General features: G+C 34.2%; 1 protein-coding gene across 5 annotated transcripts in view; it reads right to left on the bottom strand.

The window, feature by feature from the left end:
- IFT80 (intraflagellar transport 80) overlaps positions 1–18409 on the bottom strand; it is a 146439-nt gene that overhangs the window by 99883 nt on the left and 28147 nt on the right. For all 5 annotated transcript variants that reach the window (XM_073232147.1, XM_036997847.2, XM_073232146.1 and 2 more), the window contains 4 exons: positions 16531–16641; positions 15013–15081; positions 7229–7338; positions 3858–3947 (listed from right to left, as the gene is read on the bottom strand). In XM_073232147.1, coding sequence (XP_073088248.1) covers positions 3858–3947; positions 7229–7338; positions 15013–15081; positions 16531–16641 — 380 coding nt within the window. The remainder of the gene's footprint in view (positions 1–3857; positions 3948–7228; positions 7339–15012; positions 15082–16530; positions 16642–18409) is intronic.

Here is an 18409-nt window from a genome sequence, read left to right as displayed (position 1 = left end):
CTACTACAAAGCCATAGTAATCAAGACAATTTGGTACTGGCACAAGAACAGAGCCACAGACCAGTGGAACAGATTAGAGACCCCAGACATTAACCCAAACATATATGGTCAATTAATATTTGATAAAGGAGACATGGACATACAATGGCGAAATGACAGTCTCTTCAACAGATGGTGCTGGCAAAACTGGACAGCTACATGTAGGAGAATGAAACTGGACCATTGTCTAACCCCATATACAAAGGTAAACTCAAAATGGATCAAAGACCTAAATGTAAGTCATGAAACCATGAAACTCTTGGAAAAAAACATAGGCAAAAACGTCTTAGACATAAACATGAGTGACCTCTTCTTGAACATATCTTCCCGGGCAAGGAAAACAACAGCAAAAATGAGCAAGTGGGACTACATTAAGCTGAAAAGCTTCTGTACAGCGAAAGACACCATCAATAGAACAAAAAGGAACCCTACAGTATGGGAGAATATATTTGAAAATGTCACATCCGATAAAGGCTTGACATCCAGAATATATAAAGAGCTCACACGCCTCAACAAATAAAAAACAAATAACCCAATAAAAAAATGGGCAGAGGAACTGAACAGACAGTTCTCCAAAAAAGAAATACAGATGGCCAACAGACACATGAAAAGATGCTCCACATCGCTAATTATCAGAGAAATGCAAATTAAAACTACAATGAGGTATCACCTCACACCAGTAAGGATGGCTGCTATCCAAAAGACAAACAACAACAAATGTTGGCGAGGCTGTGGAGAAAGGGGAACCCTCCTACACTGCTGGTGGGAATGTAAATTAGTTCAACCATTGTGGAAAGCAGTATGGAGGTGCATCAAAATGCTCTAAACAGACCTACCATTTGACCCAGGAATTCCACTCCTAGGAATTTACCCTAAGAACGCAGCAATCAAGTTTGAGAAAGACAGATGCACTCCTATGTTTATCGCAGCACTATTTACAATAGCCAAGAATTGGAAGCAACCTAAATGTCCATCGGTAGATGAATGGATAAAGAAGATGTGGTACATATACACAATGGAATACTACTCAGCCATAAGAAGTGGAAAAATCCAACCATTTGCAGCAACATGGATGGAGCTGGAGAGTATTATGCTCAATGAAATAAGCCAAGCGGAGAAAGAGAAATACCAAATGATTTCACTCATCTGAGGAGTATAAAAACAAAGGAAAAACTGAAGGAACAAAACAGCAGTGGAATTACAGAACCCAAAAATGAACTAACAGGTACCAAAGGGAAAGGAACTGGGGAGGATGGGTGGGCAGGGAGGGATAAGCGGGGGGGGGGGGGGGGGGGGGGGGAGAAGAAGGGGGGTATTAAGATTAGCATGCATGGGGGGGAGGGAGAAAGGGGAGGGTGGGCTGCACAACACAGAGAGGACAAGTAGTGACTCTACAACATTTTGCTAAGCTGATGGACAGTAACTGTAATGTGGTTGTTAGGGGGGACCTGATATAGGGGAGAGCATAGTAAACATAGTATTCTTCATGTAAGTGTAGATTAAAAATTAAAAAAAAAAAAAAAAAAGAAAGAAAGACAGAAAGAAAAGGGGGATTACTCCTTGACAGGATAAAACTATTGGTAAATCAAAGATCAACGCATGCTTTAAATATCCTTAATGTTGATCACTTAAAGGGTGTCAGATGATCAGCTATGGAGGTACTCTTTTCTGATAATATTCCTTTCTCTTAATTAAAAAAAAAAAAAAAAAAAGCAGTTACTGTGTGCTGACCTCCAATGAGTTCTGCACAGTGGTATAGAGGGCATGTCAAAGTGTGGGCAAAGGGTCTGTTTGTTTCTATGCAGAAGATCAAGGCATAGCTTGGATACCCAGAAAATGAACTAAGATACGATATGAGGAGGAGCTTCTGGCATCAGCACTCTCTGGAGGACTTGTGCCGGGGGATGATCATCAAAAAGCCTCCACAGGTATCCGGACGATGCTGTGGTTGTGGCTGCATCCAGCCCACCGTCTCCTGGACTTGCCATAGGAATGAGGAGGGAGATGTCTAGGCTGGCATGTGCATACAGTGCGACAACGAATTTGACAGGATCTGTACTGTTGGAACTCAACCAGGAGTTGGGAGGGGTGCAAGTTGTAGCACTCCAAAATCTCATTACTATAGACTATCTATGGTTAAAAGAACATATGGGATGTGAACAGATCCCAGAAATGGGCTGCTTTAATTTGTCTGATGGTTCAAGTACAGTTGGACAATATCTATCATATCATAGATAAATTTTCACAAATGCCTAGGGTGCCTAAATGGTTTTCTTGGCTTCACTGGAGATGGATGGTAATTATAGATTTGCTTTGTTTATGTCACCGTATTCCTATTATGTTAATATGTGTGTGCAAATTAGTTAGTAGTTTAGAACCTATACATACTTAAGGTACTATACAAGAAGATATGTCAAAGAAATAATCAATCCTCCCATGTTTCCTTCATATGCTACATCTATAGCTTTTCTTCTTCCTTCCTAATTACAACCCTTAAATAGAATTCGTGCCTCATATCGAATTTACCGAGTATCATAATTCCTCCAGGTGGTACAGATACCTCAAGACAAATGCTGGGCATAGAAGCCACAGGGCATAAATCTGCAAAGAAGTAAAAAGCTAACCTTTGCAAACAATATGGCTTCTCTCTCACTTACCAACTTTACATTTCCCTGTATGGCCCCGGAAGATGACTGGTTAGCCAGAGATGGGTAAGATTCCTCAAGGGAGGAACAACATAAGACAGGCACAGTCGCAGGGGGGCCATCAGGTGAGAATTTGGGGATCAACAGAGGTGAGGCTCTGAACCTCACCCCTCCTGCTTTGAGAGAAATCTTCTGCATCCGTGGATGTCTTGCTGCCCTTGTCTAGCCTGGATTAATACTTAGTCCATAGGCACACACCTGATCATCTGATCATCTACATTTGCCCTCTTACAGCACTAAACTATGTTTTCTACCTTTATCTTGCATCTACCTACCACTTCAGCATTTTATTAAAAATAAAAATAATAATAATAATAGGAGAAATGTGGGATCAACATATAAATCAAGTACAAAAATCAAACGAATATTCATATTTGACCTGATTGTTTATAGGTCATAATGCATGATCATAACCGAAAGTTTCTGTGATGACTGCCCTTGTACTGTTCACCATGTAAGAATTTATTCACTATGTAAGAATTCGTTCACCATGTAAGAACTTGTTCGTTATGCTTCAGAAGATTGGAGACTGACGAGAATTAGGCTTGAGATGGATTAATGATTGTACATTGAGCGTTGACCCCCCTATACTGAATTTTATTGTTGTTAACAACCATTTGATCAATAAATATGAGAGATGCCCTCTCAAAAAAAAAATTAATTAAATAAAAATAAAAAAATTAAATTAAATTAAAAAAAAATCAAACGAATATTCATATTTGACCTGATTATTTATAGTTCATAATGCGTGATCAAAACCGAAAGTTTTTGTGATGACTGCCCTTGTACTGTTCACCATGTAAGAACTTACTCACTATGTAAGAATTTGTTCACCATGTAAGAACTTGTTCGCTATGCTTCAAAAGATTGGAGATGACAAGAATTAGGTCTGGGGTGGATTAATTATTGTGCATTGAGCATTGAGTCCCCTATACAGAATTTTATTGTTGTTAACAACCATTTGATCAATAAATATGAGAGATGCCCTCTCAAAAAACAACAAAAAAAAAATTAGAGTTAAAAGATATGGCTAAAAGAATATTCTTATATGCTAAATACTTTTCACCTAAATTTGATTATTTCAACCAGATGATAAATTCAAACATTACAAACCTTATATTTACAGTCTTCGCCAGCAGATAAAATTAGGTCATTCACTGAATTCCAATCTACTTTTAAAATAATACCATCATGAGCTTTCCACTATGAGAAAAAAAATAAGATATTAATTATAACTTCAAGTGCACTGAGTAGTTTTTTTAATAAGAAAGGGCATTTTGCCTCTTTGTAATGATTCTTGTCCTCTCCTTGGACATTCCTTTCTTCCTTTCATAGATATTCTACATAACATCACTTCCTTGTTTCATTTCTAATTTAAACTAATGAAAATGCCTAGCACTATGACATCCACTAAATAGCCTTCATCCTCATAAATTTCTTCAGTTGCCTGGACTCTAGATGAAAAATCACTTACTGTTTAATTATTCCAAGCTTGACATGTGGGCGATAACACTGGAATGTAAATCCAAATCTTGCTCCCCTTTGTATGGTTGATCTTATTACTGATACTTTCATTCTTGTTTGCTCTTTTTGTTTTTTAAAAAACTTGCAGTACATGAACATCTTCTTTAGTACCCCCTCTGAATATTTTGCTAAGTAAGCTTCATTCTCTTTACCTTCATGTCTCCTTTATGCTCCAGAGGAAGTAAGTAGTCAGTGAACTACTCTAAGAACCCTTTGTTACATTTACCATACAACAAAGGATGTTTTCTATAGATATGTACATATTTTAGACATATATAGAATACATACATATATGTAGGTCACCCAGAAATTGGCAACCTGGAGAGTAATCATGGATGTCTTCTTTCTCTTAAATATAATTCATGTGTCCAATTAGCTATTACCACACATGTAATTAAAAGCTATCTTTCAACATGTTTAGGCAAAATAATGTAACTGAAAAAGAAGTTTCCTTGAAGACTATAAGGTACATTTTAATGTCTGAGCCAATTAACTTCATATCAAAGAGTGATGATTTCAAAGGATCTCCCTATAGATCCATCTCAACCTACTGTTCTTAATGTACACAGAATAAAAAACTAAAATAGGGTCAAATCTATAAGAATAGGCAATAATTCATAATTTGCTTTACTCAAAATACAAAAAATATACTCTTAAAAATGAATGTTTTGATACTATATATTTAAAAGCAATAATCTCACAATTTACTGCCAAATTAATCCAAGGATAAAAATAACAATATATGGATGTGGATATATATAAATATACATAGAGATTCTCAAGAGTTTCATTTTAATAAATTTTTGCATATCCAAAAGTTGGAAACAAAATATGATTTAAATTTTTCTTACACTATAATTCAGGATATCAATTTATATATTACATATATTTACATATCTATATAATACATAAGCATTTTTCAATTATTTCTCAATCTATTAGACATTTTATGAAATTCCTTTGAACAACAAGCACCTAGAAGGCAGGAACTATGTTCTGTTTCACTTTGACTATCTCACACCCAGCATAGTGTCTGGTATATAGTAAGTCCATACCACATTTTCACTGATGAATAAACAAAATTCTCCTCACCATAAAACCAAGTTCTGAGTCTCTAGAAGAGTCACTGGAGCTCTTATGGGAAATGAGGTATATACTTTTGAACTGTATTCTACAAGCAAGAATTATTTAATCATTTCTTTTTCTGAACAATCCAAATTTGAGTATTTGTTTATGCCCAAGGAGAATTGCTGCAGCTTTAATTTTCCAAAAGGATAGAAAATTTGCATTAAATTACTAATTATACTTTAACTCTGCCTCCATTCTAGCTGCATTTTGGCAATGGATATTTTTCCTTCCCTCCACTACCTGTTGGCCCAAAGTTCCACTGACCTACTTAAACTGTATTTTTTTCTTTCTTTTATTTAGTAAAAACAAATAATTATTAAGCATCTATTTTACTTAACACAGGAGAAATTTAAGATTTTGGTTTTTTATTAAAGTATAATTGACACACAGTATTAAATCAGTTTTCAGGTGGCACCATAGTGATTAGACAATTATATACATTACAAAATGCTCATCACAATAAGTGTAGTTACCATCTGTCACCATACAAAATGTTTAAAATATTACTGCCCATATTCCCTATGCTGTATTTTTCATCCCTGCAACCTATTTATTTGTGATGTCTGTCTTTATCACCTTTATCTAATTTCTCTCATCCCTCCACCTCCCTCCCCTCTGGCAATACCTGTTTGTTCTCTGTACTTACAAATTTATTTGTTCATTCATTTATTTTTTAGATTCCACATGTAAGTGAAATCATATGGTATTTGCCTTTTTCTCTGACTTGTTTCATGTATATTAATGGGATATATATATGTGTTTGTGTGTGTGTGTGTGTACAAAATAACATCTTTATCTATTCATCTATTGATGGACACTTAGGCTGCTTCCATATCATGGCTGTTATAAATAATGCTGTGATGAACATAGGAGTCAAGATTTTTTTGAGTTAGTGTTTTTATTTTCTAAGGGTAAATATCTAACAGTAGGAATTACTGGGTGATGTGGCATTTCTATTTTTACTTTTTTGAGGAACCTCCAGACTGTTTCCATTGTGGCTGCATCAGTTTATGTTCACCCAGCAATGCGTGAGGGTTGTTCCCTTTTCTCCACATCCTCACCAACACTTGTATTTCTTGTCTTGTTGATACTAGCCATTCTGACTGGTACATGAGTGGTACTGGTACATTTGCATTACCTGATAATTAGTGATGTTGTGCATCTTTTCATGTGCCTGTTGGCAATCTGTATGTCTTCTTTGGAATAATGTCTACTCAGGTCCTCTGCTCAATTTTTAATTGGGTTATTTGGGTTTTCTTTGGTGTTAAGTTCTTTATATATTTTGGGCACAGGTTTAAGGATTTTCCATTAATTTGACTTACTCTGACCTGTCTTAACTGCTACCAGTTCTGTTTATATATAACTGGTGAAATTACATTAACTCCCTCTCCACTTTAAAAATACTGAAAGAATGCTAGGGTCTTAGAGAAAGCTCAATGATAAAGAGGAGGAGGAAGATGCTAGTGATGATCACAGTCTAAACAACCTCATAAAGTTTAATTTAGTACTGTTTTGTCTCAAACCCATACATGGGAGTCTGACTCTGATAAATTTAAAGATGCTTATCATGCCAAATCATGTGACAATTTAGTGACTCAAAACACATTTATGACTTACTGGTATAATGTGAGTTGGAATAAGAGGAAAGTGAACCTTGCTGGAAACATAACCATATTCCCTGTTCTGTAATAAAGGCCGATAAAACCACACACTTAAAAGCCTCAGAGTGTAAAAAGACCACCCAGAAGAAAGAGACTGACTCCTAAGAAAGTGACCTCTCACTTAGCAGTCCAGCTGATACTAGTAACAATTTATAAATAACTGAAAAGTACCTGTAAAACTTTAGTGTTTGGTTGAAGAGGTTTAATGATCAGCTGCTTGCCTGCTGTGTAAAGAACCTTTTCTGAATCAGGGCCCCAAGCTACTGAATACACTGGTGTTCCTGTAAAAAGAAAGAGGAAAATAAAACTGATAAACTTTAATTATTACACCTTATAAAAAGGGAGGTTGTTACAGAGAAGAAAAGTAGTGACTCTATAGCATCTTACTACACTGATGGACAGTGACTGTAATGGGGTATGTGGTGGGAACTTGATGATGGGGGAAGTCTGGTAACCATAATGTTGCACAAGAGGTTGTTAAGATCAAGAAAGCAATTTGGGGTATTTGGGGTATAGTCAACAGCGAATAAATTTCAGTAAGATAAATGATTATGTTCAAGTGGCACTCTACTTCTTCCATGCCATTTTCTTCCCAACCAGAATATAAATCAATTGTGAGCAGTTCTCAGTGGTTTACAGGACTTAGAAAGTCTAGTTTAGACCTAGTGCAAAAAAAAAAAATCCTGAAGCATGCCTTTCTTGGTTTAGATGTAATAATACATTGGGTCTAAATATCGTGTTCAGTCAATGACAGATAAGAATGTTCTGTATCAGTGATTGTTCTGTACAGATGGCCAATGAGATGGCCAACCTCAGAAGGCACTTCTTCTGTAGTTGGTGAGTACATTCTCTTGGAATATTCTCTGGGAGTAGCCAGGAGCTGAACCTGGGCTTCAGAAATAAATCTCCAAATGAATAGAGTTCAACTTTAATTAACTCCCCAGAAAATGTAAATCAAAATCTCAGATATTTCAAATGTGTTTTTGAGTGAGGACTAAAAAGGAATAGGGAAGGAAAGCATTTTTGACGGGTGGCAGAATTACAGGTGCCTTTACTTTATTTCCATTAGCATAGTTGTAATTATTGTGCAAAAAAATAAATGTATTTTAATTATAGATTATCAAATCTTCATGAATATATTCAGTATAATTATACTTTCTGGGGTATATACTGAACTATGATAAACAATCTATGCAAGGAAATAATTCAGTAAATATAACTCCCATTGAGTTATACAGGATGTGACTCTAGGCCTTCAGTTGTGGTAAAAGGCATGGTTGGGGTATAGGATGAGGAGTTAGGGATGCTTTTGTCCTCTTTAACATTGAATTTGTACCCCCATTAAGTCAGCTGTGTCACTATTTCCTTGTTTATAAACCTTAAAATCTTCAGAATAGTTATCTTCCCTATTGGGAAATGGAGATTACTCATTTCCTGTTTAAAAAACATATTTTTAAACAATAATAATGTTAAGGAAATAGGTATTATAATATAAAACAAAATAGGCTTATAAAGTTATGTAATCCCATTGTTACAACATGTGGTTTTTAACCACATTCCTTCAGTGAAAAAAAAATTGGAGTTATGATAAATAATCCCTAATTAAGATAACTAAGTCTCCTTAGTTTAATCTTCTCAATCACCAATATTCGAAATGGATATAACATCAAGAACTAAGAGAAGTCTTCATTATATTCATCCCTTATATTTAGAATAAAATGTTAAGTGTCAAAGTCCTATATATATATAAATGTTTTCTTTTCCAAAAGGAGATACATCACTATGCAACTTCCAGTTTGAGTGGTTCTAATGAAGATCACTATTGAAAGTGGATGAATTAGCTTCATAAAGAAAATAATGATTTCTACTATGATGCAACCAATCCCACTAACATTTGAATCAAATCCGTAGTATTTTTAATGTCTTCTAAAACATATTTATTAAAGCATAGGTTACACTCAGTGCTACACTCCACTTTGCAAAGTCAGTATGGATATAATATATCCTTCAGGTTGAATAACTTAACAACAAAAAGTTAAGCAAATTATGTAATAAGATGTCTTTAATTCCACCATTAAAAAGAACTGGACAAAAAAACAAAAATAGCTTTATAATAATTAAATAATTTATTGCTATTTATATTGGGAATTTTTATTTATGCTCCATTTCAGTTAAGACACTCAAAAAGATCTTGTTTTTCTGACTTTGTACACTAAGATCATGTGATCTTTTTGACATTTTTTAAGAAACCACATGCACCTGGGGTTGTGTTAAATGTCAGACCCTTATCTCTCTGTAAAACAAATTATCTAAATTCTTTCAACCTGTTGAATGCTTTTTAAACCACAGAAGAGGAGACAAAAATATATTTCAATTGTTTTAAGGAAGTACATGGTCAAATACACCATGTTTTTCACATTCATACTAAAAGTATCCCCTAAAAATGTTGTTTTTGCATGTTTTTAAGAATGCTTTTAAAACAAACTCTTCACTATTACAATGAAGCATTAGTTATCTTTGCCTTGAATGTAATATAGATCTACAATGAGTGACCTATATTACATTCAGTACTCAGAGCAGAGTCTGGCGCTATATAAGCACTGTCTTTTAGCTACTACTGATAGAAATTATCTGTATGAAATAAGCAGCCATTTGGTTATGTTGCTCATGGTAGTACGTACTCAATTTTAGAGACTTGACAAATCATTAAGAATTCAAAAACCAAGTTATTTCCCTTTCATTCTATTTATAGGAACATGTACTAACAAAAAGTAATCAAGTGGGTTTACTCCACAAAGAAGCCACTTCATAGTTATGCATGTCACTGAGTCAGTACAGAGAAGAAGTTTAAATGAAGGCATCTGTATCTATCTTAAGCCACTTTGGGGATTTCAACTTCATCCATAGCTTCACCTTTCACCTTTCTGTAATTGACTCTCACATTAATATTTCAGCCTTTACCTTTGAAGTCTAACACAGCATTTCCACTTGCCTCAAAGACATGTAAGAACTTCAGACTCTATATATTCAACACTATCATCCCTCCACACATACCCTCCGTCATTTATTCTCCCCTCTGAATTCTTTACCTAAAAAGGGTATCCTTTTCTCTCACTCACTGAGAACTTTTTCAACTACTATCATCACTGCCTCTATCCAAGCTTTAATGCACACCAGTACAGAACATTTCAGTGACCTCCTTACTGGCCACCCCCATCCTCATTACTGCTATAATCTTCCCAGAGAAACAGCCCTTACCTGTTACTCTACTACTCATTTTTTTAAAGGGTATTGTCTGTTTACAGAATAAAATCCAAACCCTTTCATTTATCACCCAAGACCAGCAGTATCTTGATCCCTCTGGCAGTGCTGTTCCTCACACAGCCTACACCCTGGCCCAAGAAGTCTGCTCCCCACTCAACTGACTTCCATGCCTTATGTTGTTCTGCCCCTATGCTACTGATTGTCTAACTGCCTCTAGCTCTACTCCATTAGCAACAAGCTCATTTCCTTATTTAATTTCTTCATCCTTCAAAACCCAGTCAAAAGATGCTGCAGTATTTCCAGGAAACCTTTCTGATATTTTCTCTACCCTCAAAGCATGAATCTCTTCCTGTCCTCCCATAGCAACTTAGAGCAATAAGCCTATTCTGCATGTATTACAGTTATTTATATTTCCAGTTTACATCTTTTACTATATGCCTTACAGACAGATTCCATGTTTTATCATTCCATTCTTCCATTTTAATATAGTGTGGGAGAAAGTTCTTACAGGTTTCCATACTATTCAAATTTTAATCTATAATTAAAATACACAATGTAACACAAGATCGGGCTTAATTATAATTATCCCTGGCCCACACATTATTTTTCTCTAATAGAAAAAATAACTCCTCATAGGCACCATAAGAAACATTTTTAAACTAAGTCAATGTTTCAAAAAAAACTTGGGTGCTTCTTCTGTATTAGAAAAGGTGATAACCAGGACTTTCTGTCTGTATATCTGGCTCCAATTACCAAGAAATGAATTCACAAATTTTTCTATTCATCAAGGAATAAGTATAATAAACAGAAACATGGTAAAAATCAAAAGGATGATTTCAACATTATTTACTAAATTCCAAATTTTATAATAATTTAGACTTATTTCATTTCTGTGCCAAAATTTACAGTTTTTCTCCTCAAAGGAGGCACATCCACCTACCTTGTACTTGCTAATTGAGCCAAGCGTTCAGTTCTCAGCAGTTCAGATTTATAATTACCCTGAAAACTTACAGTCTCTAATAAATTAAACGAACCTTCCAAATAATAAAGGATTTTTCCATTAGTGTTAATGTCATTATAACTTAACTTCCCTAATTATTTTTCTCAGAGATTAAACAAAAAGAGTCTATGTCTTATGAAAGTGTGGGTGCAAAAATGAACACTCAAAAATTAGACATATATTTCTAAAGTAAATTGATAAATCTTAATATAGAAAAAAAAATCATTCAGTTGATATACAATAAGTTAACTAAAGTAAGAAAATCTACCAAATTTAATTTTGCTCATTAATCTCATGATTAACATAAATCTTGAGTGAGAAGAACAAATAAGATTCAAATAGGATAAAAATGATCAGCTCTTTCACAGCCATTTGATGTCATGGAAATTATAGCTATTTGGAATATAGATGGAAAATATTATATGATATGTGAATATATAATTAACTATATTATATGACATAATATATATTTTAGCTTTTAAGAGAATCCTGTTTACCATCTATTTGGAAAGATTAATTTAAAAAAAAACAGCCATCCCGCTCCAAAACAAACATATACAGAAAAACTAACTCAAAATGGATTATAGACCTAAATGTAAGCACTAAAACTATAACACTCTTAGAAGAAAATATAGGTGTAAATCTTCATGACTCTGATTAGGCAATGGATTGTTAAATATGAAACCAAAAGCAGAAGCAATCAAAGAAAAAGAGGATAAATTGAACATCACCAAAACTTTTGTTTCAAAAAATATCATCAAGAAAGTGAGAAGGTAACACCAGAGAATAGGAAAAAAAAGAGTTGCAAATATATATCTGGAATATAAAGGAATTCTTAAAATTCAAAAACAAAGACAACCCAATAAAAATATATGCAAAGGATCTTAATAGCTATTTCTTGAAAGAAGACATCCAAATGGCCAATAAACACATGAGGAAAATGCTCAACATCATTAGCCTTCAGGGAAATACAAATCAAAACTACAGTGAGATACCACTTTATATTCACTAGAATGATTATAATAAAGTCAGACAATACCAAAGGTTGAGGATGTGGAGAAAGTGGAACCTTCACATATTGCAAGTGGGAATGTAAATGGTACATTCACCTTGGAAAACAACTTTTAGGAAGATTTTTATTCACTGATGTATAACTACCTCTAAGATAGTTCATGATTCAAGTAAAAAAAGCAAGGAGTACATTGTGGTAGATACAGTATGCAACTTGTTTATAAAAGAAAATAAGAATATATAAAAACATATTTGCTACACAAGAAAAGGGTAAGGAGGCACTAAAGCAAGATTTAGTGCTTCCAGCTGCTTGACTGGAAGACAGCAATAGTATTTAAAAGATAAATTCACACCCTTTTTAATGCTTTCAATTCTGAACTACATGAGCATATTATTTATTAAAAATAATACTTAAAAATAAAATAAAAAGATGTAAGTGCTTCTTGCAAAGTACATACTACCAATCACAAACTTATGATCACTATTATTGAAAGCAAGGGTTACAAACACAAATCCCTTCAGAGATTTATGTTGTGTTTTACCATGTAACAAAAATGAATGAAGTGAGTGGAGTGTAAGAAAAAGGAGAGAAACTTAAAATCCAACTGAAAATGGAGCAGCCACTACTGAACTCCAGCTCACTGTATTTATTCTGGTAAGCAGGCCTTATCTTTCATTTTGTCAAAAGACACAAGAAGTCCAAATTTGTATGTGAAGTGTCCTAATTTTTAAAATGTTGGGCCTGTACCATGCTAGTAGGCCTGTTTCAACCCACAGGCCATCTGTTTGTGACCTCTGATTTACAGAAAGTCCATAACTTATGAACATACTGTGCTTCCAAACTGTCTTTGGGAACTCTGAATGTATTTTCTCCGTAAGAGTAAAATAATTAGCAATTTGGTTTCTAGGCCCATTATACAAGTAAACTGTAGTACTGAACTAATAACACTATGTCACCTACCATGTACAATTAACAACATTTATATTAAAGAACTTAGATTCTAAGTTTCAGCTTTAGGCTCAGAAAGTCCAAAATGGTGGATCCAATGGTAGTAAAAGGGAAGGAGATGATTGGGAAGAATTTAAGGAAACATAAGGAGCCTTAGAGGGGTACCGGCAAAGGATTTTAGGCAAGAATTCAGATTACTATAGAGCATAGTAAGATAAGCTTCCAGAATTTCTCTGAACATCTGTGTCTTCTGTAGACAACAAATTAAGTAAAACGAAGAAAATAAAAAAGGATGTGTCTCCTGAGAAGTGACTAGTGGTTACCATGGGGGAAAGGTTGGGGGGTGGATAATAGGGCACAATAATTCTCAATTATAATATAAATTGGTCATGGGGATGGTAGTACAACATGGAGAATATAGTCAATGAATCTGTAACATCTTTCTATGTTGACAGATAGTAACTGTGCTATTGGGGGGTGAGGATTTAATAATATGTGTAACTGTTAAAGCACTGTGTTATATATTTGAAACCAATATAAGATTGTATATCAACAATACTTCAGCTAAAAAAATTAAATTAAAAAAAAGGATGTGTCTCAGCAGCAGCAGCAGCTGAAAAGGGCTGTAGCTCCAGCTCTCTAGAAGAATTCTGTCAGTTGCTTGTAAATCAGACATCATGAAGTGAGAATGCCAAAAATTATAAAGCCAAAAGTAAATTCCACTAGAAGATTAAGACAAAATTTATTTTCTAAAGGTACATTTTATTACTAAAGTAACAATAAATTGACACTTCTTTCTAACTGAAATTCACCCATGAATGCTTCTATGTACTCTAAATTGTTTACTCATGGATAAATATTGTACTTGGAGATTATCTGTAGCAAAGATTTAATCTCAGGATGCAACTATTACCTAGTACTTCTGATTACCTTTGCTAAAATTTGGTTAATGTGTTGCTAAAGCAATGTAACTATTTTAATACTATTCTAAGAGTAAATGTTTAAAAAATGAAATCTGAAAACTTGGAAGTCAATTATTGGAGATGCTTCACAATACTGCTTTTCATAATTCTGAAGAATAGTGTAAGATTTTTGGCAACCTATCTCTGAAGATCAGCTGGTATGTGCTCAGTTTAACAGTAAAACTATTTTACTGTTCGTATGTAAAACCTAATTAGAAAGTAAATACGATATATGATACACAGAAAAAAAGTCATATGCAATCTAAATCCTAACAGGAATGACCAGGGGATTGAATTTAAGTCATTACAGTTTACCAAGGTTTGGATCAACAGGGTGTCTGCTCCCCTCCATTAGTATATGTCAAATGCAAAACATAATTAAGAAAGGGTATTAATATTGTGAAATTATTAGGATTTTTTAAAGAAGGAGATACTCTTAAATGTTTTTATCACTATTATTTACCTAACTAGACACCAAATCCTATTCTAGATGCTCATGCTTCAGAATTATTTGTAAAAGACCCATTAGCCTACCACTGCATTTATATAGATGCACTAAAAAAGAAAAAGCCCTTGAGTGTTTCTAATTTCTTGGCTCAACTGAAACAGTGACCATGGCCCATCAAGCAACATGGAAAATTACAGGAAAGAGCATAAATAGAAATAGGCTATTTCAGAATTTGAACCTGGCCACAATCAGTCTTAGGAATTATATTAGACAGTTTCTATAGGAAAATGTTAAGACAGTTTAGCTTATTACAATACATACCTTGCTGAGCTAAAGTTGATCTTAGCATCCCAGTTTTTGACCATATTTTTATTTGTCCATCTTCTCCAACTGTAGAGAGAAAATAATATTTGGTATTTTTATTTACAGGAAATATTTAAGCATTAAATTTGCATATACAAATCAGCAGTATCCACACTAATGCATATTTAAAATTCAGACAATTCATTCTAAAGAAATGACAATGCTTCATAACTGCAAATTTTAATTGAAATAACTTTGAAATAATTTTAGCAAAGTAGCCTAACTTCCAAAATTTTAATTTTTTCCTTTAATTTTAGAAGACTTATGAGCATATTATTCAAATACTGCTTTCATTTTCACTAAAATCTCCATCTAAAATTCTAAGAAAAATGCTTTCAGTGTAATAATAAGAGTGACAGCCAAATTTTAATGAGTTGGGACTGAATGGAGTGAAGGAGTAGACTGTTCTTTCAAACAGCTTGCCTAAAAGAGGAAGAAAGAAAGAGGAAGTTGTAGCTAGGGCGAGGTATTTACTACAAGGGATTTTCATTTCTTTCTTCTCAGTTTTCGAGCTGGATGCCACGTGAACACATTTATGCTGAAAAGAAACCACTGGAAAAGGAGAAGTTGAAAACACAGGCATGAGAAGGAACAGCCCACCAAGAAAAGTTCTACAGAAGGCCCTGGGGTTAGGTGGGTGGTTCTAAAACATATTCACAAATTTTTTGTTACTTTTCCTCTTAAGAGGTGAAGCTTAATTTCTCTCTCCTTCAGTGTGGGCTATACTTAGTGCCTTGCTTCTAATAGAATGTGGTGGAAATGATGGAGCATGACTTCCAAGGCTGGGTTGTAAAATATATTGAGGCTTCCATCTTGCTCTCACTTGATCACTTGCTTGGGGAGAAGCCAGCTGTCATGTTCTTCAACACTCAAGCAGCCCTATGGAGGGATCCATGTGGTTAGGGACTATTACCTCTTGCCAACAGCCAGATTAGTGAGTCATCTTAGAAGCAGATCTTCCAGCCCCAATCAAGCTTTCATATGACTGCTGCCCCATCCAACTTGAGTCTGAGTAAGAACCAATTAGCTAAAGTGTTCCCTGTCCCACAGAAACTTTGAGATAATACACGTTTATTATCTTAAGCCACTAACATTTGAGGTAATTTGTTATGTAACAATAGATAACTAATACAATAGATGAAGATGAGAATCCTTGCAATAGGGCAGGAGATGGATGGGGAATAAAGGTCAGTTAAATGAAAATATTTTGAACTTTAAAATTTTAAAGATTATTAACTTTTATTTACCCTATAGTTGACCATTCCCAAAGCTTTCTTTGGCAGTACATTCTATACAAGTCATATAAGAAAACTAATAATGACATTCTGAATTACATTATATAGTAATCTAGATCAATATTGTGCCAATTATTTGCTATTAGACATTGAAAGACACTACAGCCAAATGAATATTGTTTCTTCGGAAATTTCTCTTTAAAAATTTCATTTAAAATATCTTTTTTTGCAGACAACTTACCTGTAACTAATGCTGTTCCTTCATAATTCCATCTTCCTGCAAGTACTGCTCCACAGTGAGCATCTACACTTTTTTCCACTCTTCCTAACTTGGATATCAGATGAAACTTACCTAAAAGAAATTAGACTTGAGAAATCTATTTTATTAATTTATTCAATTTACAAACATCTGCTGAGTACCTACCACTGGTCTAGTTAGCAGAGTGCTAGGCACTGGAGACAAAAGAGTGAATATGTAATTATTTTTACTTTCAAGGAACACAAAAATCTATTGGAAACTAGGCACAAAAACAAAATTATAAAACCTTGAAACAAGTGGTATAATAGAAATACGTATGTGATGCTATGGTAGTTCAGAGAGACAATAAAACTGCTGGGATATGGTCAAAGGGGGCCAAGAGAAATGTCAAGAAAACCTATTTAGGCAGAGTTTTACAGTCTTGCATTTTTTCTTTTCCAGGTTATAGAAAATCTGGAAGAAGTGTACAGGAAAGGAACCAAGATAATTAAATGGTGTTAAAAAATAAACTGAGGCATATTAAAACTTTTACATTCATGTGAGCAAAAATCAATTCCAATCAGATAGTTACAAACTAGAAGTGGTTAGGAGTCCTCTACTGACTGGCACTCAGGGAGAGACTTTTATTGAAAAAAGGTGAAAGCAAAGTAAGGAAATCATAGATTGGCTATAGCTGAACGCCTAGATGGCTATTTGTGATTGGTTGTCCTTAGGTTTCAATTTCATAACCTTGAGGCACTTTCAGGCTTAGATTCTAGTTTGCCTGCATAAGCCCAAGGCATTAGAGCCACCTCTGCCTAATGGCCTTCTTGTTTAATTAATTTAACAATTGATAATCCCAAATTCTAAAATACTTGCCTTATGATTTTTAAACCGCACCAGGCACCAAGTAGACAAGAAGAAGAAGGCTACTTGGTTGCTGTCCTCAAAAAGTTCACACATATATAGGCAAAATACAAAAACCTTACAACTTTAAAGTACCTTAGCAAACCTATATGACAGATGTCAAAGGGACAAATCAACTGTTCAAGAATAAGTGCTACAGGAAGCCAAGAGCAGAGCAGTGTGGTTTTGAAAGATCATGAAGTCTAGTAATATTTAGCTCATAATAAAATAAGTACAGTAAAATTAGAAACTTTTCCCTAAATGAAAATGTACATATATTTTTTGCTGTAGAATAATAATGTGGCTGCTTAATCAAATTTTGCCTCAAAGGATTTATTGTTTGAATTCACTTTTGACTTAAAGCTTTTCAAGATTCTGGCTTAATATTAACAATTCATTAAAACTATACCTAAGTCAGCTGTTAAGAGGGCTTTAAAACTTTAATTTTAAAGTTCCTCTGGAGAACTTTACAGAACTTTAAAATTAAATGTTTTAAAGGTAACTTTAAAACATTTAACACCTAGCACCCTGAAGTTATTTCACTGACTACCTACCCATTCCCACCAATGAAGTCATTCCCTCTTTTTCACACAGTGCATATTATTTGTAGCTCTGTTATGGCATTCGTTATTAGGCTGTGATTTGTATCAGGGTAGGGAGCCATATCTTAGTCATATTTTTATTTGCAGTAATGCTCTTACATAATCAGCATTTATTAAGTTTAACCAACTCAGTAGTCATATTCAGTAACTTAAAAAAAATGAGTACTTTGATATTCTTTTCTTTCTCATTCAATCTGATACCTCTCTTTTCTGGGCTCTCAACAATAAGCTACCCTTTTCCTTCACTTAACCACCCACTTACACCATCAACTTTTTCCCATAACTTCCTTTTAATTTTATATTTACTATTGGGTCATTTTTCAGTGTAACAAGATTACTTTTAATTGAACTGCTCTCTTTATGAAACTAACTTA

This window comes from Manis javanica, chromosome 3 (genome assembly GCF_040802235.1).
Source record: "Manis javanica isolate MJ-LG chromosome 3, MJ_LKY, whole genome shotgun sequence".
Classification (NCBI taxonomy): domain Eukaryota; kingdom Metazoa; phylum Chordata; class Mammalia; order Pholidota; family Manidae; genus Manis; species Manis javanica.
This window is presented reverse-complemented; position numbering and strand designations above follow the sequence as displayed.